Source organism: Ostrea edulis, chromosome 3 (assembly GCF_947568905.1).
Source record: "Ostrea edulis chromosome 3, xbOstEdul1.1, whole genome shotgun sequence".
NCBI classification, from domain to species: Eukaryota; Metazoa; Mollusca; class Bivalvia; order Ostreida; family Ostreidae; genus Ostrea; species Ostrea edulis.
In genome coordinates this window covers 97,924,011-97,947,666 of record NC_079166.1, presented here as the reverse complement: position 1 = coordinate 97,947,666, position 23,656 = coordinate 97,924,011, and the positions used below count along the sequence as shown (strand labels likewise).

The 23,656-nt window shown below is 35.9% G+C and overlaps 1 protein-coding gene across 1 annotated transcript; it reads right to left on the bottom strand.

Moving 5' to 3' along the window:
- Positions 1 to 2,025: 2,025 nt before the first annotated feature.
- On the bottom strand, positions 2,026 to 23,344 carry LOC130053697 (uncharacterized). Its single transcript, XM_056161110.1, has 3 exons — positions 21,734 to 23,344; positions 5,701 to 5,802; positions 2,026 to 2,100 (listed from the first exon to the last, which is right to left on the bottom strand). The coding sequence occupies exons 1-3, from the start codon at positions 23,342 to 23,344 to the stop codon at positions 2,026 to 2,028; spliced, it is 1,788 nt and encodes a 595-aa protein (XP_056017085.1).
- Positions 23,345 to 23,656: the final 312 nt, after the last annotated feature.

The window sequence follows — 23,656 nt, the reverse complement described above, 5'->3', positions numbered from 1 at the left end:
CCGGAAGTTACAAAAAATGAGTAAAACATTCGATAATACACTTCTCATTTATTGTTAAAGTACATTCTCTGATATATTTGAATGGTTTTTGTAGGTTCAGAAAACTCTTTACCGGAAGTGAACAAACGGAAGACCTACTCATTACTAGTAATGAGTTTGTACTTATTAAGGTCTTCCGTCTCAACGGAAGACCTTATAGTGATTCTTATGTTTCTTTTCCTCTATTATTATGTCTCCAAACACAAAGTGTCGGAGACATTGTTTTTGCTCCGTTTCTTATTATTCTTATTCTTATTCTTTTCTTCTTATTTTTCCTCTTCTTTAGTGAGAAATTTGTCCGACCGATTTTATGAACATGCTTCGACTGATCAACTTCAAACTTTGTGAGCTGATAAAGGGTCATTAGGAGGGGTGTAATCAACTTTTCAAATTTTCAAAATGGACACCGTTTCAAGATGGCGGCCAAAAAACGTCAAAAACTCAAGGTTGTCGGATTTCAACCAAATTCTATTTCTAGGGTAATTTAGTGACCCCGAGTCCATTTCCACCATCAAAAAAAAATTTTAAGCCGCCATTTTCAAAATGGCCGCCATATACCGAAATATTTCAAACTGTTAAAATCTCTACAACATTTGGGTTCTGGGGTAAATTGAGGGTCCACAATTCATTTCTAGCATCAGTATTTCCTTCCAATTATTTTTCAAATGTTTCAAAATGGCCGCCATTGAAGAAAATGGCCGCCAAAAATCAAGTGCGTCGGATTTCAACCATATTTAGTTTCTAGAGTTCTTTGAGGATCCTGAGTGCATATCTGACATCAAAAACCATTTCTGACATGGGGAGGTGTTCGGAGACATTTGTGTTGGCATCCCAACACAGTTATAGCTCGGTATTATTATTGTTCTTTTTCTTACCGATTTTGTGCACGCGATTTCTCAAAAACGGTTTGATAGATTTTCATGAAACTTTCAGGAAAAATGTAAAATAGGATTTTCTACAAAAGTTTTTTTAGTTTTGCCAAAATCACTTTCGGTCGCAAGTTACGGCTGAATTTCCGTTTTTCAAATGACATTTTGTCCGGGCGTTTTCTCATAAACGGTTAAAAATTGGGTCTTCAAATTTTCAGGGATGATCGATGGTGACTTGTAGCTGTGGAATAAGGTATTATCATTGTCATCCGTCACTTCCGGCCGTCACCGGAAGTGAACAAAAGAAACGTCAAATTTCAAACTAATGCTTTTGAAACAAAACTTGCATAGATTAATTAGATATCTTTCGGCGTTTCAGAAAATGTTAGACTTACCGGAAGTTTAACCAACAACTTCCGGTTTTTAGAGGAAAACTTCGAAAAAATGGTCTTTCTTTATTCTCATATATCTCGCTTATCTATCTACTTTTTAATACGATGTTTACAGATATTATTGACATTATCCATCTATGGGATACCCTTTTAATACTATTTCAAAATTCACTTCCGGTCGCGAGTTAGGGCCAAATTTCCGTTTTTCAATTGACATTTTGGTTGGCCGTTTTTTCATAAATGGTTAATAATAGAGCCTTTCAACTTTCAGGATATGATTGGTGGTGACTTGTACCTTTCTAAAAAGATTTATAATTTTCATCCATCACTTCCGGACGCCACCGAAAGTGAACGAAAGAAACGTCAAATACATTTACACTTTTCAAACAAAATGTGTGCTTGAAATAATGAAGTGTCTTTTGGAGTTTCAGAAAATGTTACAGTTACCGGAAGTTTAAACAACAATTTCCGGTTTTTATAGAAAAACTTCGAATAAGTGTTCTTTCTTTGCTATCATATCTCTCGCTTATAAATGAAGTGTTTGTTATGATTTTCACATATACAATTAACATTATCCATCTTCAGAGTTTAGTGAATTATTTGGTGTGTTTTTTTCAAAAGTCACTTCCGTTCGTTAATATCTACGATTTCCGTTGTTGTTGTTTTTTTCTCCAGGCATTTTCTAATGAATAATCAAATATTGAGTCTTGAAACTTTCAGGAAAGCTAGATGGTGACATGTAGGTGTGAAATACGTGTTTCAATTTTCCTGCCGTCACTTCCGTCATCCACCGGAAGTACCTTAAAAATATGTAATTTTTCATTTTTTTTTTAAATTCAAATGCTCATAACATTATTTAATAGAGTGTAATGTCATACCATTTTCACCGGAACTTGCTTGTTCGAAACCGGAAGTTGTCCCAAAACTCTGCATTTTTCACCGAAATATTTCGTGTGGGTTCTTACACGGTAAGTGTGGAATTTTCAATCGTTTTATGGACTCCCAAAATACTCGAAAGTGAATAAAACAAAACCGAAATTGTTTGTAATTGATACATCACGTCTTACATGTATGTGTTTATCACTGTTTTTAAAAAAAAAAATAGGTGTTTATTCCATTCATGTATAGTCGTTCTTCAATAATTGAATTCTCCCAGTCAAGATGCTATCTCGTCAGAAATTGGACGGAAGACCTATTCGTTGCTCACAACGAGATCATTTCTAGTTATTATTATTATTTTTTTTCCCCTTTCGTCTCCGAGATTTTCCTGAAACTTTCACAGCTTATAGAGAACGATGGTACCTCGAGGCGTTTTTTTTTCATTTTTTCAAAATTTACTTCCGGTCGCAAGATATGTCCAATTTCCGTCTTTTTACAAGATATCTTGTCCAGCGTTTTTCTTAGAAACAGTAAAAGATAGAGTCACCAAATTTTCAGAATTAGTAGATCTCACTTTGTAGGCGTGCTGTAGGGGGTAAGAATGTCGACCGTCACTTCCGGTCGTCACCGGAAGTGATTAAATGAATCATAAATTTTAAACTTTTTTCTTTCAAATTGAAACCTATTTCGGTTTACTAGGTCTCGTTTTAATTCTCAAAAATATGTTAACCCCACCGGAAGTTGAATCTCCAACTTCCGGTTATCTCAAAGAATGACTATTCATTCTTTCAATTTTCAGTGCCATAAATCTCGGTCATAAAACAAATTAATGATTTGAATTTTACATATGTTATAGACACTATAAATGTCTAGAGTAAATTTAAATATTTTTGTAAAATTCACTTCCGGTCGTGAGATATGGGGTGGACTTATTCAAACCTTGTTTTTTCAGTTTCTCAATAATGAATATAGATAGACGCTTGAAACTTGTAGAGTTATTCAACTAACATTAGTCCATTGTACAAATACATTCAATTTTTTCCTCCGTCACTTCCGGTCTATACATGGTAGTTATTCATGTATATTACATTGTATGGTAGTTATTCATGTATATAACACTGTATGGTAGTTATTCATGTATACAACACTGTATGGTAGTTATTCATGTATATTACACTGTACGGTAGTTATTCATGTATATTACATTGTATGGTAGTTATTCATGTATATTACACTGTATGGTAGTTATTCATGTATATAACACTGTATGATAGTTATTCATGTATATAACACTGTACGGTAATTATTCATGTATACAACACTGTATGGTAGTTATTCATGTATACAACACTGTACTGTAGTTATTCATGTATACAACACTGTATGGTAGTTATTCATGTATACAACACTGTACGGTAGTTATTCATGTATATAACACTGTACGGTAGTTATTCATGTATATTACACTGTACGGTAGTTATTCATGTATATAACACTGTATGGTAGTTATTCATGTATATAACACTGTATGGTAGCTATTCATGTATACAACACTGTACGGTAGTTATTCATGTATATAACACTGTGTGGTAGTTATTCAGGTATATCACACTGCATGGTAGTTATTCAGGTATATCACACTGTATGGTAGTTATTCAGGTATATCACACTGTACGGTAGTTATTCATGTATATTACACTGTACGGTAGTTATTCATGTATATAACACTGTATGGTAGTTATTCATGTATATAACACTGTATGGTAGTTTTTCATGTATATTACACTGTATGGTAGTTATTCAGGTATATCACACTGTACGGTAGTTATTCATGTATATTACACTGCACGGTAGTTATTCATGTATATAACACTGTATGGTAGTTATTCATGTATATCACACTGTATGGTAGTTATTCATGTATATAACACTGTAAAGTAGTTATTCATGTATATAACACTGCACGGTAGTTATTCATGTATATAACACTGTACGGTAGTTATTCATGTATACTACACTGTATGGTAGTTATTCATGTATATAACACTGTACGGTAGTTATTCATGTATATAACACTGTACGGTAGTTATTCATGTATACTACACTGTATGGTAGTTATTCATGTATATAACACTGTACGGTAGTTATTCATGTATATAACACTGTACGGTAGTTATTCATGTATATTACACTGTATGGTAGTTATTCATGTATATTACACTGTACGGTAGTTATTCATGTATCTCACACTGTATGGTAGTTATTCATGTAAATTACACTGTACGGTAGTTATTCATGTATATAACACTGTATGGTAGTTATTCATGTATATTACACTGTTCGGTAGTTATTCATGTATATAACACTGTATGGTAGTTATTCATGTATATAACACTGTACGATAGTTATTCATGTATATAACACTGTATGGTAGTTATTAAGGTATATCACACTGTACGGTAGTTATTCATGTATATAACACTGTATGATAGTTATTCATGTATACAACACTGTACGGTAGTTATTCATGTATATAACACTGTATGGTAGTTATTCATGTATATTACACTGTACGGTAGTTATTCATGTATATAACACTGTATGGTAGTTATTCATGTATATTACACTGTATGGTAGTTATTCATGTATATTACACTGTACGGTAGTTATTCATGTATATAACACTGTACGGTAGTTATTCATGTATATTACACTGTATGGTAGTTATTCAGGTATATCACACTGTACGGTAGTTATTCATGTATATAACACTGTATGGTAGTTATTCAGGTATATCACACTGTACGGTAGTTATTCATGTATATAACACTGTATGGTAGTTATTCAGGTATATCACACTGTACGGTAGTTATTCATGTATATAACACTGTATGGTAGTTATTCATGTATATTACACTGTACGGTAGTTATTCATGTATATAACACTGTATGGTAGTTATTCATGTATACAAAACTATGTGGTAGTTATTCATGTATATAACACTGTGTGGTAGTTATTCATGTATATGACACTGTATGGTAGTTATTCCTTTACACCCACCTAAACATCATTTTAGATGATCCTAATCTTTGACCTACGCGTTCCCCTTCCCCTCCGGAAGATTTACTGCTCTAATGTGTAACCCATCTGACCCACCCCTAAGCTTAGGTGCCTGTAATTAATGACCTACATGTATATAACTCTCCCTGAAAGATAATTACCCTTAAACTGGGGTCTACCTCACCCCTTGGGCTTAATCGGGGACCTAACTCACACCCACGAGTTTTTTCTGGAACCTATTTCACACACACCCCATGGCTATATTAATGACTTACCTCGCCCCCCTGGGCTATAACAATGACTTACCTCGCCCCCCTGGGCTTTATCAATGACTTACCTCGCCCCCCTGGGCTTTATCAATGACTTACCTCGCCCCCCTGGGTTATATCAATGACTTACTTCGCCCCCTGGCCTTTATCAATGACTTACTTCGCCCCCCTGAGCTATATCAATAACCTACCTCACCCCTCTGGGCTTTAGCTGCCTTCTTGTGTTTGTGCTTCTTGTGCTTTTTGTGTTTCTTTTTCTCCTTCTTTTTCTTCTTCTTTGACGTCTCAGATTCCTGTAATTCAAATAATACGGGATTTAATCCTTGTCATCAATTCAATGCTTTGTCTACTCCCAAAATAAATAATACGGGATTTAATCCTTGTCATCAATTCAATGTTACCTACTCGCAAAATAAATACGGGATTTAATAGAGTACTTGGAATCAGAGTAGTGTTTAACAAAATAAGTTTATGGATGACTGATCACTACATATGAATATTTCCTTTTTCCATTTTTCTTTAAGAAGCAACTGTCCATGATGTCGAAAAGTCTAGTCTTTAATTTATCGTGAGGAATTGTGTATAGTGTTGAAAAGTCATAGGTTTTGATGTTATTGATTTGAGAAAAGTTTTTGCGATTTCAAGTTTACTAAAAGTTCTTTAGAATTTTTCAGAATCTACATTTGATTAACACCACTTCTGTCATATGTAGTCGCACAGTCAGTTTGATGTTTTTCCTTCACAACTCTTAATTTTTTTGTGAGGAACCAAGATAGGGGCTTGGTAAAGCACCTACTTGATCCAGCAATGTATCTTTGTTTGTAAGGGTTTTTATGTAGTTCAGGAATCCAGTATAGGTACGGTAACTCATATTCATTCGACCCATTGACTGGGATATGAAATGTGTCTAAAACTGAAGCATGGTTTTGAAGAATTTCAGCTTTTGATAGAGCTGTTGGAGTACAAGTACGATTACCAAAAGTTGAATTAATGCCAAGTTCGTTTAAATTACATTTGTAATAATGAGCCTTACAAACAAAGACAATTTTGTTACCACCTTTGTCAACTGGAACCAAAACACATTCCTCATGTAACCTATCTAGTTATTGTATTACTTCTGGTTTACTAAACAGAGAAGGATAGATGGTACGTACTTTTGATTTCATGTTTCTAATGCTGGATTTTAATATTCCTCTGATCCTTTTAATTCATTCTGATGAAATTCCTTTAAAACCATGCTTCAGTTTTAGACACGTTTAATATCCCAGTCAATGGGTCGAATGAATATGAGTTACCGTACCGTACCTATACTGGATTCCTGAACTACATAAAAACCCTTACAAACAAAGATACATTGCTGGATCCAGTAAGTGCTTTACCAAGCCCCTATCTTAGTTCCTCACAAAAAAATTAAGAGCTGTGAAGGAGAAACATCAAACATACTGTGCGACTACATATGCCAGAAGTGGTGTTAATCAAATGTAAAATCTAAAAACTTCTAAAGAACTTTTAGTAAACTTGAAATCGCAAAACTTTTCTCAAATCAATAACATCAAAACTTATGACTTTGCAACACTATACACAATTCCTCACGATAAATTAAAGACTAGTCTTTTCGACATCATGGACAGTTGCATCTTCAACAAAAATGGAAAAAGGAAATATTCATATGTAGTGATCAGTCATCCATAAACTTATTTTGTTAAACACTACTCTGATTCCAAGTACTCTGAAGTTTAAATAAAAAATATGCTAGAGTTTCTCATTGACACTATTTTCGTGGTCTTTTGTGATCAGGTCTTCCAACAGTCTGTTGGAATTCCCATGGCCACGAATTGTGCTCCTTTGTTAGCTGATATGATTCTATATTTATATGAAGCAAAATTTATTAAAAAACTTCTACGTGGGAAGAAAATATTTCTTGCCGTGGCCTTCAATTCGACCTTTAGATATAGATCTAGTTCGTCAATACAACCTCGCATTGGGTCAAATGCTGTCTGACGTGTTTCATACCGATTGTTAAGCCATTTTTGGCACACTGATTTGACTGCGGATAACTCCGTTTACCTGATCAGGATATGGGGATCACGGCGGGTGTGACCGATCAACAGGGGATGCTTACTCCTCCTAGGCACCTGATCCCACCTCTGGTGTGTCCAGGGGTCCGTGTTTGCCCAACTATCTAATTTGTATTGCTTGTAAGAGTTATGAGATTGATCACTGTTCGTTATCTTCACCTTGCATATATCAACGACGTTTTGTCTATTAACAATAATAACTTTCATTCATGTCGATTTGATATATCCAAGTGAGTTCGAAATAAAATACACCACGGAGTCATCCACTTCTGCTTCATACTTAGATATTTTATTAAAAGTAGACATTAACAGCACACTGGCATTTAAAAAATATGACAGACAGGATGATTTCAGCATCTCCATCGTCAACTTCCCATATTTATATATCAACATTCAATTATCACCTGCATATGGTGTTTATATATCTCAACTGATTCGCAACGCAAGAGCTTGTTCTGCGTATATGCAGTTTTAAATCGTGGCAAGCTACTGACAAACAAGTTGATAATACAGGGATTTCAACAGTCTCGATTGAAGTCAGCATTTCGCAAGTTTTATGGTCTTTATAACGATCTAGTTCGTCAATACAACCTATCATTGGGTTGAATGCTGTATGGCGTGTTTCATGCCGATTGTTAGGCTGTTCTTGGCACACTCATTTTGAATACGGATAACTGCGTTTACCTGATCAGGATATAACGCTCACGGCGGGTGTCACCGGTCGAGAGGGGATGCTTTCTTCTCCTAGGCACCTGATCCCACCTCTGGTGTGTCCAGGGGTCTGTGTTTGCCCAATTATCTATATTGTATTGCTTATAGGAGTTATGAGATTGATCAATGTTTGTTATCTTCACTTTTCATGTTTATCTATAGCTTAGATTTTGGCAATACATTGGAGGTTATAGAACCATAAGAACCAATACTGGACTTTGTTGTTCTATTCGACAGAAACCCCGCTACATATGCAAGCGCAGATCAAGAGCTTGTACATCGAATCTGTTGAGAGAAGTAAACACCACATGCAGGTGATAATGGAATATTGATACATACAAGAGTTATCCGCAAAATTGGTGGCCAAGCTCCATATTACAGTCGTATGTTTTGTTTGGAAAAAAGAATAAGGCTATACCTACAATTTAGAATTTTCAGTAAGAATCGAGCGTTAGAAATATAGAGAATCACACATTTCAAAGTACATATATTACCACAGGAAGGAAAACGCCGGAGGAAAAAAAAAACCGCCATGCATAAGTTTTCAACGTAATCACCATCTAACAATACACATTTTAGTGGGGGTTTATCCGATTTTTAAATACCGTAAACCAACTTATATTCGCGTGCGATAAAGTTTTGCAAGGTTTGTGATAACAACTTCATCGCAAATATATCTTGCCACGAACCGGACATTTAATGTTTCTTATACGTTTATGGTTATCTTAGTCGCGAAGGTTAGTCGCCGTAAACTAGTTCATCACGATTAAATCACTAAAGAAATTCATTGAAAAATGTCGGTTTACAGTATTTGTTACCATTAATCAGTTTTCATTCGGAAAATCACATTCATTACCGCCTATCGTGAATCACACAAGTTATTAAAAATCCTCCCCTACAAATACGACTTGTTATAGAGAAAGATCGCGAAGTCCAAACGGGCTAAATCTGGACCGTAAGAAGGGTATTTAAGATATTCAAACCCAGCAGATCTATTTCTGGAGATGTTTTAATAGAGGTATGACAAGGTGCATTGTCTTTCTGAAAAATATGTTTTTTAGATTTGCTGTCAAATAGAGTTGCTTCTTCCATAATGCCTGAACTAAGTGGCGTTATAAGGCTTCGCTGTAGCAGTCTGCGTTTACAGTTTTCCTTGTGGGAGAGCGCATGTTAATGTCATTCCTTTTCTGTCCATGAAGATGATAAAAATGTTTCCCTTAACGATTTTGTCACTTTATCTTTTTTGGTAGTGGATGGAATTAACTGCTGATTTGTTTCCGGATCATAATAATGGCACCAAGTTTCGTCCGTTATAACTTGCCTCTAACGCATTATTAAGGAATTACAAAAAGGTGTGGAGAAGAATTTTTAAAGCGTACAGTTATAACGGACGAAACTTGGTGCCATTTGTTGTATTGACGAACTAGATCGTTATAAAGACCATAAAACTTGCGAAATGCTGACTTCAATCGAGACTGTTGAAATCCCTGTATTATCAACTTGTTTGTCAGTAGCTTGCCACGATTTAAAACTGCATATACGCAGAACAAGCTCTTGCGTTGCGAATCAGTTGAGATATATAAACACCATATGCAGGTGATAATTGAATGTTGATATATAAATATGGGAAGTTGACGATGGAGATGCTGAAATCATCCTGTCTGTCATATTTTTTAAATGCCAGTGTGCTGTTAATGTCTACTTTTAATAAAATATCTAAGTATGAAGCAGAAGTGGATGACTCCGTGGTGTATTTTATTTCGAACTCACTTGGATATATCAAATCGACATGAATGAAAGTTATTATTGTTAATAGACAAAACGTCGTTGATATATGCAAGGTGAAGATAACGAACAGTGATCAATCTCATAACTCTTACAAGCAATACAAATTAGATAGTTGGGCAAACACGGACCCCTGGACACACCAGAGGTGGGATCAGGTGCCTAGGAGGAGTAAGCATCCCCTGTTGATCGGTCACACCCGCCGTGAGCCCCATATCCTGATCAGGTAAACGGAGTTATCCGCAGTCAAATCAGTGTGCCAAAAATGGCTTAACAATCGGTATGAAACACGTCAGACAGCATTTGACCCAATGCGAGGTTGTATTGACGAACTAGATCTATATCTAAAGGTCGAATTGAAGGCCACGGCAAGAAATATTTTCTTTTGATAGAACTGTTGGAGTATAAGTACGATTATCAAAAGTTGAATTAATGCCAAGTTCGTTTAAATTACATTTGTAATAATGAGCCTTACAAACAAAGACAATTTTGTTCCCAGCTTTGTCAACTGGAACCAAAACACATTCCTCATGTAACCTATCGAGTTATTTTATCACTTCTGGTTTACTAAACAGAGATGGATAGATGGTACGTACTTTTGATTTCATGTTTCTAATGCTGGATTTTAATATTCCTCTGATCCTTTTAATTCATTCTGAAAGTGTATTAAGTTCTTTTTCATATCTAGCCCATCGTCTAGCATTATCTTCGAAATAATTCATAATAGAGATTATGTCGCCAATTAAAAGACCGAGGTTCTCTGTATTTAGGATCGTTTAGAATAAGTGATTTGAGGTCCTCATTTTCAACTATATCAACATCACCAGTAATTACATGTCCAGCTGTACTGTAGTTGAAAGAACGTGAAGAAAAAGGACACATTGGTGGATTACGTATAAGATGGTCTAAACAAATATAATTATAGTTATATATATTAAAGAACTACTTAATTACACAAATTACTTGTTTAAAATATATGTACATCTGGTGCATCAAAATTGGTACCGTATAAGTTTTTCATTATGACCCCTGGGTCGAGGCTTCTGCTGGTGGACTGTTAGTCCCCGAGGGTCTCTACAGCCCAGTAGCTAAGTACTTCGTTACTAGCTTGAAAATACGGATGCATATTTAATTGCTGTTATAAAATTTAGAAATTCATTTCAAAATTAAGGATTATCTCCCTCATGCATAGCTCTTATCCTTGGACGAATTTAGCTCCACTTTTTTGGCACGCTGTTTTTGGCTGTATTTAGCTCCAAACCTTCATAGTTATTTCGGATTTCCAACATTTCGGTTGAGCATCACTGAAGAGACATTATTTGTCGAAATGCGCATCTGGTGCATCAAACTTGGTACCGTATAAGTTTTATATTAAACAGTGATCAATCTCATAACTCAATTTGATAACTGCAAAAAATTGTAAAACTTATGATATACTGATCACTAGATATTCATTTAGTAGTAATCTCACTGGACGTAATTTCTGTAACAAAACTTTTGATAATTTGACTTTTAAATCTTCTAACGTTGTCTACACTATTGAGTTTAACCTGTGTGGCTTAATCTATGTGGGATGTAAAACTTATACGGTGTCATATAAGGGTTTACTTGATAAAAGAATACCAGGGCAAAGATTTCAAATAAATAATGATGGTAACCAACTTCTTTACAAGCATTTTAATGCACTGGACGACTCCATTTTCTCCATGAGGTTAAAGATTTTTGGGGGAAATTACCATCACAGAAACAATTCAACATTGAGTACCCCTTTTCGTAGACAACGAAAAGACCACTGTATCAGGACCCTAGGCACTGCATTTCCATATGGATGCAATGATAATGTATATGATGTGGAGAATTTGACTGGTCCACAAGGAAATAACTTTAATGTGATGATCAATGTTCGTTATCTTCACCTTTCTTAGAAAAATGAGCGCTTTTTGAAGAGTACACAACACAAAGCTCAACTTAAATTTACATTTCACCAAAATAATTTGTTGGCGGTGACGTCATTGTAGTAAAATGATATGGACACAAAACAACACAAACTTATAAGCTTCTTGTAATATACTCAAAAGAGTTCTCTAAAATATTTATAATCCACCACATGTATATAATATCCAATTGTGCTTAAAAATGAATAATGTAACACAACATAATAATTATGTATGATTTTTTAATGAAAACGAAATCCAGAAACCACTAAATCTAATAATCACTGTTCATGTTTAAGGGGCATTATCTGCAATTTTGTCACCAAATATTGAATTCAATGAAAATTGTTTGATATTATATATTTCACTAATAACACCAGTATGCAATTATTTGGAACACTTTTTAACCGCAAAACAGGCATATGAATACTTGATTTTGTTGATTAAAAATCATTGTCTTCCAAGACAATCATTCTTCCTCTTCACCTTGCACCTAGTTAGTGATAAAATTATTACCTAAATATGAATACATGACATAAAAGGAAAGAAGAAAAAATAGCATAAGTCACACGCACACACAGTGTCATATCACAACTACATTTGGCACACCTGAACAAAAAGAGGAAAGCACGATGTTTAAGTGGTACTTCTATGAAAATATTCCATCAAATACATAACTTTAAAAATTCCAACCGAACCATAGTTTCGAACATTTGGAGACAGTTTGTTTCAAATGAATGCAGAAGAGTAGCTGTATGAACGTTTAAGATTTTCAGTTTTAGCTCTTGGTAAATATAATAAAATAGACAGATAATCATTCGACCTGGTTTGGCGGCAACTCACGTCTCTTGTATATTTAAACACGCTTAGGTAATTTGGTATTTGATTATTTAAAACTTTCAACAGAAAGACAACCTTTCTAAACATAAAATAATGCTTAATTGGCATCCAGTTCAAACAAGAAAATAAAAAGCCAGAAGAGGTCCTGATATCTCGAATATTCAAAAGTATTCTTGCTGCCCTCTTTTGCAGCTTGAAAATGTTTTCTAAATATAGTTGATTTTGTACGTTACACCAGACAGTACAGCAGTAAGTAAAATGTGGAAAAACAATACTATAAAAAACCTTGATAAGTGCATTTCGTGGCATAAAATAACTCACTCTCTTAAGTACAGCAAGTTTTCTTACAATTTTCTTTGAAATAAACTACACGTGTGCATCCCATAAAGTATTATCTATATAAACACCTAATAGTTTAGTCTGCTTCACAAATTCAATTTGTACACCATTAAAATCTATATTTAACATTAGCTACATAAACGATCGTTGAAATCAAATTTTCAAAACGCATACAAAGAAAGCCCCGTTCTAAATTTCACAAAACTTGATTTACTGATTGTTTCAATCTATTTTTCAAAAGGGACACATTTTCAGTTAGTTTTGAAGTAGCTGAGTAGTACACCATAAAACGAGGATTGGATGGAGATCTCGGAATTGCTTTCAGTTACATTGTAAGCTGGGGAAATACATTTTCCTTCTATGGTTTATGTTCCATGCTTGGATGCTTTATTGAACGGCAAACTAAGAACTCAACTTCACGATAAAAAGGAGGACTTCAAAGTCTTCATCGTCAACTTCCCATATTTTTCTAACTATATTTCACTAATATTTTATCTTCACCTGCAAATAGTGTTGATGCTTTCAATGAATTCGGTAGCCAAGATCATGTTCTGGGTATGGTAGGTTTTCTGATGGAGGAAGACTACTGACAAACAAGTTTATTTAACAGGGGTATCAACAGTCTTGTTTAAATTCAACATTTCCCAAATTCCAAAATCGTCATAACAATCTAGTTTGCCATTACAACCTGACATTTGGTCAAATGCTGTCTGAAGTGTTTCTTGCCAATTGTGAGGCCGTTCTTTACACACTAGTTTTGACTACGGATTACTCCGTTCACCATAATTGGATATAGACCTCGCAGATGGTGTGTCTAATCATCAAAGGATGTTTACACCTCCTAGGCACCTGATCCTACCTCTGGAATATTTAGGAGTTTATATGTGCTCAATTTTTAATTTTGTATTCATTGTGGGAGCTATGAGATTGGTATTCGTTATATTCACCTTTAATAAAGAAATAAAAACTACGACAGGTCTAACATGAATTTCTGTGAGATGGGATCAAGTGCCTAGCAGGGCAATCTAATATAACACTGTTTACAAATCGCACACGTCAATGGCAGATTTCTTAAATATTGAGACAAATTTGCAAAAGTAGTAAATCTCCAAAAACAAATATTGACAATGATTACACTACCTTAACTATATGTGATCATGTCAGGAGTTTATTTCCTTTCCATTAGATGAAAATGCAGTTTTCTTGCATGAAATACTGCTAAAATTATGACTTTCAGTATGAGTCCACAGGGAAGCGTCATATTTTCTTAAGTTTCCATACTTTAAAAATGTAGTATAGGTAAGGTAACTTATGTTTATTCGTTCCATCGAATTTGTTTAACACCGAAACATGATTTTGAAGTATGTCCGCTCTCAACTTTGAATTTTTGAAGGGTTTGTGAGATTGATCACTGTTTGTTATCATATATGTATTTTATCTATCTTTCTATCAATTTATTTATCTATCTTATTGGATCTATCTTTCTAACTACCTATCTATCAATTTGTCTATCTATATGCAAGGTGAAGATAACGAACAGTGATCAATCTCATAACTCCTACAAGCAATACAAAATAGATAGTTGGGCAAACACGGACCCCTGGACACATCAGAGGTGGGATCAGGTGCCTAAGAGGAATAAGCATCCCCTGTTGACCGGTCACACCCGCCGTGAGCCCCATATCCTGATCAGGTAAACGGAGTTATCCGCAGTCAAAATCAGTGTACCAAGAACGGCTTAAGAATCGGTATGAAACACGTCAGACAGCATTTGACCCAATGCGAGGTTGTATTGACGAACTAGATCGTTATAACGACCATAGAATTTGCGAAATGCTGACTTCAATCGAAACTGTTGAAATCCCTGTGCCATCAACTTGTTTGTCAGTAGCTTACCTCGATTTAAAAACTGACTATACCCAGAACAACCTCTTACATATCGAATTAGTTGAGATATATAAACACCATATGCACCTGATAATGGAATATTGCTACATAAATGTGGGAAGTTGACGATGGAGAAGCTGAAATCATCCCGTTTGTCGTACAGTTGAGTTGTTAGTTTGCCGTTAATGTCTACTTTCAATAAAATATCTAAGTATGAAGCAGAAGTGGACGACTTTGTGGTGTCCTTTATTTCGAGCTCACAGGGATATATCAAATCGACATATGAATGAAAGATATCATTGTAAATAGACAAAACGTCATCGATATATCTAAAAGTCGAATTGAAGGTCACAGCGAGAGATTTTTTCTTCTCACGTAGACGTTTTTGAATAAATTCTGCTTCATATGAATATAAAAACAGGTCAACTAACAAAGGAGCACAATTCGTGCCCATGGGAATTCCAACAGATTGTTGGAAGACCTGATCACCAAAGACCACGAAGATATTGTCAATGAGGAACTCTAGCATATTTTTTATTTCAACTTCAGAATACTTGTGCGTGGAATCAGAGTGGTGTTTAACAAAGTAAGTTTTTGAATGACTGTTGAAAAGTCATAGGTTTTAATGCTATTGATTTTGGTAAAATTCTGTGATTTCAAGATTACTAAAAGTTCTTTAGAATGTTTTAGAATCCACATTTGATTAACACCACTTCTGGCATATGTAGTCGCACAGTAAGTTTGAAGTTTCTCCTTCACAGCTGTTAACATTTTCGTGAGGAGCAAAGATAGGGGCTTGGTAGAGCAGTTACTGGATCCAGCAATGTAACTTTGTTTGTAAGGGGTTTTATGTAGTTTAGGAATCCAGTATAGGTACGGTAACTCATATTCATTCGACCCGTTGACTGGAATATTGAATGTGTCTAAAACTGGAGCATGGTTTTGAAGAATTTCGTCTTTTGAAAGGGCAGTTGGAGTATAAGTATGATTAACAAAAGTGGAATTAATGCCTGGTTCGTTTAAAATAGAGTTGTAATAATAAGCCTTACAAAGACAATGTTGTTACTAGCTTTGTCAGCTGGAACCAAAACATATTCCTCATGTAACCTATCTAATTCTTTTACCACTTCTGGTTTACTAAACACAGAAGGATAGATTTGTTTAACAGTAGGCGTTAAATCAAATAAAAACAGTTTCAGTTGTATATAGTGAGTATGTTTCTTACGTGATATGATGCAGAAAGCTTATTCTGCGAATGGTCTTTTTGTTGAATTTAGACAATCTACTGGCAAATAAGTTGATGTCACCGGGGTTTCAGCAGTCTCGTTTAAATAAATTATTTCGCTAATCATATGGTCGTTATAACGATGGAATTTACAAATACAACCTGTCATTAGGTCGAATACTGTCTGATTTGTTTTATACCGATTGTTAGGCCATTCTTTACACACTGATTTTGACTACAGATTACTCATTCTACCTAATCAAGATATAGGATTCATGGAGAACCTGATCAGTCGACAGGGGATCGTTATTCCTCTTGGGTACCTGATCCCCCTTCAGGAATGTTCAAGGGTTTTTGTTTGCCTTCCTCTTTTTAAAAGAGTTACGAGATTGATCACTGCTCGTTATTTTTACCTTTTCATCTATCTATCTATACTATGAAAGGTGAAGATAACGAACAGTGATTAATCTCATAGCTCATATAACCCATACAAAATAAATAGTTGGGCAAACACGGACTCCCGGACACACCAGAGGTGGGATCAGGTGCCTAGGAGGAGTAAACACCCCCGTCGACCGGTCACACCCGCCGCGAACTCGATATCTTCATCAGGTAAACGGAGTTATCCGTGGTCAAAATCAATGTGCCAGGGACGGCCTAACAATCGATATCAAACTCGTCAGGCAGCAATTGGACCAATGATAGGTTGTATTGGCAAACAAGATCGTTATTAACGACTTTAGAATTTGCGAAATCCTGACTTTAAACGAGATTGTTAAAAACCCCTGCACCATCAACTTGTTTGTCAGTAGCTTCCCTCGATTTATAAACTGAGCGTACGCAGAACCAGCTGTTGCGTAATGAATCAGTTGAGATATATGAACACCATATGCAAGTGATAATGGAATATTGCTACATCAATATTGGAAGTTGACGATGGAGAAGCTGAAATTACCCCGTGTGTCATAAAGTTGAGTTGGTAGTTTGCCGTTAATATCTACTTTCATTAAAAATCTAAGTATGAAAAGGAAGTGGACGACTTTGTGGTGTCTTTTCTTTCGAGCTGACAGTGATATATCGAATGTACATCTGAATGAAATCTGAATGAATTATTGATAAATAAAACGTCGATACATCTAAATATTGAAGTGCAGGTCACAGAAAGAGCGATCTTCTTCTCACGTAGAAGATTTTGAATAAATTCTGCTTCATAGGAATACACAAACAGGTCAGCTAACAAAGGAGCACAATTCATGCCAATGATTATTCACTGAATTGTTTTGTAATTTTCTTAACAAGGAGCACAAGGTTTTCGACACATTTATTTTCATGCTTTTTATTTCAAGGAATTGTAAACGAAGAGATACGCATCATTCTTCTTGGGATTACAGGTGTTGGAAAAAGTGCAACTGGGAATACCATTTTGGGGAGAAAGGCAATTGAGAACCTGTTACTCAAAAGACATCATTCAGTACGACTAGGATATTTGGTCATAAAATTGTTGTTGTCGATACTCCAGGTTTCGAACACACAAAGCTAACTGATAATGAAGTTAAAGCAGAAATTGCAAAATCCTTTATTACTACCTCACTGGGACCGCATGTTTTTTTTACTGATTCTTCGACCATCGAGATTACGTAGAGAAGACGTAGAAGCCTTGGAAATGATCCAGAAATTTGTTGGCAATAATTTTATGAAATACTTAATCATAGTATTCACAGATAAGTACAGGCTTGAAGATATGTATGGGATCTTAATCGAAGAATACATAAGTACACTTAAACCAGGGAACACGTTAAAAACCTTGGTGAATGGTGTAGATAATCGATACATCATTATAGGATACTCTGCAAATCTCGACAATCCTGATCGAATTTTGGAAGTTAAAAAAATTATTTCTTTCGTTGAAGAAATTAAAAACAAACATGATTTTCTAAGAACTCAGCTTACAGAACGGACAGAGAGTATATACAAACGAATAGTGGATTCACAGATGAAATTGAAGGAAATTGGTATAAATGAAACCAATGATAGTAAATCAAAATTAGAAAAATATAGAGATTACGCAAGACAAGAGTTTCTAGAATATTTTCTTGGAGTAGCTGTAGATGCATTTGTACGAATATTCCAAGGTGACATCTTCAAATTTGTCTATAAACTTTAAGATATCATCTACTACATTTTAGGTTGAATCAATCTACCTATATATCTATCTACACTTTTATTTTCTGCAATATTTATCCATTATCATCTGTATATAGTGGTTATGTTTCTTCAGTGATTCGATGCAGAAAAGCTTGTTCTGCGAATGGTCATTTTGTTCATTTTAGACAATCTACTGGCATCAACCGTGTGCCAAAAAGGCTTGATTCAGGAATATCATAATTTGACTTCAATTCGGAAGGAGATTCAAACCACTGCTAGATTTTATCTCTAAATCTTTATACAATGTTTTGTATGTCATTTCAATAGTTGTTTCAAGATTTACTCAAGCTTTGAGTTTGTACAACATCACAATAATGAAAGTGCGAAAACAGAAAAAACAACGATCACCTTCACAATTAATATTAAAACCACAAAATATGGACATGCAAGTGGTGGCATCAGGTTCCTAAACGGAATACGCATTCCCTGTAGACCAGTCACACCCACTGTGAGCTATTTGTCAATAGTATCCATATCAGGAAAACAGAACAAATCACCCAGAAAATCAGTGAGCATAAAACGGTCTAACAAGCGGTACGAAAGACACAAGACAGCATCAAACCCAAGAAAAGGCTATATCGGTAAAGCAGATCGTTACAACAACCACGGAACTTGCGAAACGCTGTTTTCTCACCGGTCCACTCTATCCTTCTAATTGCATATGAAAACGTCCAATGACATAGAGTGCTTAGTTGGTTGATTGTGTATTGTTTAATGTTCATCTCGAGAATCTTTCACTCATATGGAAACGCCACAATTGTCGGTGAAGAGCTGCAAGAATTAGGCCTTTGCTCGGTGCTCACAGCTTTTGAGCAGGGAAAGATCTCTATCGTGTTACAACTGCAGTGACATGGGATCTCAGTTTCTGTAATTTCATTCCATCGCACGATTAACTTTGCACTCTCGATCAACTAACATTTCAGGCTTTGGCATGTCGAGAGTAAAAAGTCAGTCGTGCGATAGGACGAAATTACAAAGAGAAAGAGACGATCCTTGGACGAATTTGGCTCCACTTGTTTGGCACGCTGTTTTTGGCTATATTTAGATCTAAAACTTCATAGTTATTTCGGATTTCAAACATTTCGGTTGAGCATCACTGAAGAGACATTATTTGTCGAAATGCGCATCTGGTGCATCAAAATTGGTACCGTATAAGTTTTACATTGTACTAATGAAATCGATGTTCAATTTCGTGTAACATGAATTTGGTCACACGATCAGTTTGTTCTTGCGTATTAAATCAATCACCGCTTCAAAAGTCAGTTCCTGTACTTGCTTATACAATGCAGTGGGGCATTTAGACCCCCGTTTGGCTACAAATTTAAATAATAGAAATATTGTGAGTAAATTTCCAGATTGACACCCAGAGTTACGAGTATTTTTGCTAATACTTGACTTTCACAGACCCTTTTCGTAAAGCCTGGATTCCCCACTGCAATGAAATCATAACAGAAACAAACGCAGTAGAATATTTACACAGAGTTTATTTTGTAAACAAACAAGAGTTTCATCAATTTATAAAAGAGAAAAATCAAACATACCGTTGTTTTTCATTTTAAACAGTTTTGAATACCATCTGCAACTATACCTAAATTGTAACTCCTACATGGCGAGTTTATAAAATAAATTTCTATGATATTGGAAGCGAGAAAATGTAGGCAGAGTTATAAGTCTATTTACTTTATGATGATAAGTTAACCTGTTGTTTCCTGGCAACTGTGATCACGGCTATGACTCGGCATGATCATAAGCGAGGCTGGTTTCGAGGATCGAAAAATCATGTTCATTTCAGGGTATCGGTGCGAGTCTTCATTAAAATCCTACAACAGAAATCTCACAAGTGAACAAAAACTCCATCAGTTCGTTTTTATTTTCTTTTACACACACTGAAGGTAAATACAAGAAGCACCCTACCTGCACTTTGTCTAAATCTGTCCTACTGTCTCGAATCGTCTTCTATATGGCTACAACCGTGAGTCCTAACGATGAACATGTCGTTGTTTCTTTCCAAAAACCTGACTAAGAGCTTAACGTTAACTTGACCGATCATATCTTCCATCAATTCTCTCAGATCCTTTGAATTTCTGTCGAAATTTGTGTTCAACAATTGCGTTTTCAACTTAGTAGGCTACACCAACGCCAGTATCTTCATCGCTGATCGCGACTAGGATTGCATGTATATAAACAAATGAGCTTTTCGGTCGGTAAGAGGTTTTTCATATATATATATATATATATATATATATATACCACGATATTGCCATGTTTAAAACAGCTCGTACTTTTAAATTTCATGAACAATGTTTTTGTCACTTTTGTATGTTTGATACTATTCCGCCTTCCAATGGAACAAAGGACAAAACGGATAGTATAACCTCCTTAATTCGTTTATTGTAACTCTCCAAATGGCTGAGAGACAAATGTGAATGTCTGAGTGTGTGGTAAAAAGCTACAAGAAAAAATAAGGTACATTATAGAAAATTATTACAAGAACTGCTTTCCATAGATTTAACATTTGAACATGAATTCACCTAATAAGTGTATGAAATTTACCAAACAATAAAATAAACCCTGTCAATCAATACTGTCATTAGCTAGAACTATAATGTCATTAACTATGTAAATTAGATGAGTTATGTCTGCTCAAATATAAAACAACAGGACAATGTCACTATGGGTTTCCATACATTTACAATGTAATACAAACACATAAGATATATGCATCAGAATGACAAAATTCTAATATGTGCAACTGAAGAAAGGTATAGGTACTTTAAATATACATTCAACTTACACCGTGGGTGGCCTACAGAAGGAAAATTCCAACAAGAATAACAAAAACAAAGGAGCACTTTTTCACACGAGATTTGGCGTCAACAGACAAGAGAGATAACTCACACATGGATGATGTACTAAACAAAGAACAATAACTCTGACATACTCATCAAAATTCTCAATCCAGAACACTCCCCGTCTGATATCTCCCCGATATCAATCAATAAAAAAAAATAAAGTAAACAAGTATTACAATTGATTGACTAGAATGATGAAATTTCACACATAATGCAAAAACTATCCTTTACATAAGACAAAAAATACACCCGAAAAGATTACAGCATGTCTATAAATGGTCCAAAACAAATTACTCAGATACCAAAAGTACCATATCACAAATGGGACGCGTATATAAGGTAGGTTTATCAGCTTTCGCAACGCGCACTTCCACCTTCCTCACAAGATTGTCTGTGCTAGGAAATACATGTGTGACAACGCCAAGAGGCCACTGATTTCGATGAACATTTTTAACCCGGATGAGAACGACATCTCCAGGGGAAAAATTCCGCCGGTCATCATTCCATTTGCGACGCTTCTGCAGGGTCGTTAAGTACTCCTTACGCCATCTTGCCCAAAAGGCGTCAGACAGTGCTTGCACTCTTCTCCATGACGACTTGTACAAATCCTTCAGCGAAAAGGTCTCTGGGTTGTCATTTGTGGTGGTACATGAATCGCCTACTTTCTGAGTAAGAATAGATGCTGGTGATAAAACAAAAGGAAAGTCAACATCAGAAGAAACAGGCACAAGTGGTCGGTTGTTTATTATGGCACATACTTCCGCCATGAATGTGCACAGTACATCATGGGTAAGACTGCGGTCTGATACGTTGGAAAGCATGGAGTCTAATATTTTACGTGTGACTCCTACCATTCTCTCCCAAACACCTCCCATGTGGGAAGCATGGGGAGGGTTGAATATCCATGTGGTTCCGGAGTTGTATAGGTGGTTCTTCACTGGTCCGTCTTCTACATTTATTGTATCAATGTGAAGGTCATCCATGGCACCAACAAAATTTGTGCCTCGATCAGAGCGTAATATCTTGACCTTCCCTCTAATGGCTGTGAACCGTTTTAGCGAGTTGATGAAAGCTGTTGAAGACATCTCGTCAACAACTTCTATGTGGATTGCTCGAGTAACCAGATATGTATACATGATGGCCCAGCGCTTTGAACTGGCACTCCCTGCTCGAGTCTTGCGTGATACGACTGACCATGGACCAAAGGTGTCGACCCCGACATTCGTAAACGGTGGTGCTACCTCAAGCCTATCCTTCGGTAAGTCTGCCATTTTCTGCCAGTCCAGACGTCCTCTTAGTTTGCGGCAAATAACACACTTGTGCAAAATAGATGAGATCAAGTTCTTACAACCAGTGATCCAGTATCCTGCTGATCTCACTGCCCCTTCAGTGAAGCTTCTTCCTTGATGCTTAACTTCCTCGTGGAAGTGTAATACAAGTAATCTTGAAACATGATGTTTTCCAGGAAGCAATAGAGGCGTCTTCTCTATAGACCCAAGATCCGCCATCTTAATCCGTCCACCTACACGCAAAATTCCATCAGCATCCAAAAATGGTGACAGCTTGTAGATACTGCTATCCTTTGGTAAGTGCATGTTTTGCTGGATACAGCTAATTTCCAGGCCATAGACCTCCCTCTGAACAGATTTTATAACAAATAGTTCTGCATCCCGATAGGTCGCCACTTTTGCAAGTGTGCTCTTAACCTGTTCCTTTTGATCCTTATGCATTCTTGCAAAGATTTTCAGTCGTGCAATAGCTTGTACGAGACGTCTCCAACGAGAAAATATTTCGTATCTGTGAGTACCAAGAGAACTATTTCCTGATACTTTAGTCTTTGTAACGCATAATGCTTCTGTCGGACGGATCTCTCTATCATCATCTGGGTTGACCAACTCGTGAGTTTGATCCAAGTTTATTGCGTCTTCAGTGACATTCAAGAAATGAGTAGGTCCCTTCAACCACAGGCTATCTTTCATATTTTCAGCTGGAATGGACCTAGTTCCCTCATCGGCAGGGTTCTTACAGGTTGGAACGTAGTTCCACTGACTGACATCTGTTGACCTTCTTATACGCTCTACCCTATTTGCAACGTATACGTAGAACCGCCTGGTTTGGTTGTGTATGTAACCTAAAGCCACTTTACTATCAGAGTAAAGTTTCACGCAGTTGAAGGAAATGTCAGCATTTTCAAGAATGTAGTCCTTGATTTCCACAGCCAATAACGCAGCGCATAACTCTAGCCTAGGAATGGTGTGGCCATGCGTAGGGGCTACCTTAGTTTTCCCAAA

What these genes read in the sequence shown, in the direction of transcription:
- LOC130053697 (XM_056161110.1), bottom strand. Translation starts at nt 23,344, where the DNA reads ATGAAAGATAGCCTGTGGTTGAAGGGACCTACTCATTTCTTGAATGTC. An exon ending in ATCTTGTGAGGAAGGTGGAA is followed by an intron (nt 5,803 to 21,733) that starts GTGCGCGTTGCG and finishes TTTGAATTACAG; the next exon opens with GAATCTGAGACGTCAAAGAA. An exon ending in CTAAAGCCCAGAGGGGTGAG is followed by an intron (nt 2,101 to 5,700) that starts GTAGGTTATTGA and finishes CATATTTTTAAG; the next exon opens with GTACTTCCGGTGGATGACGG.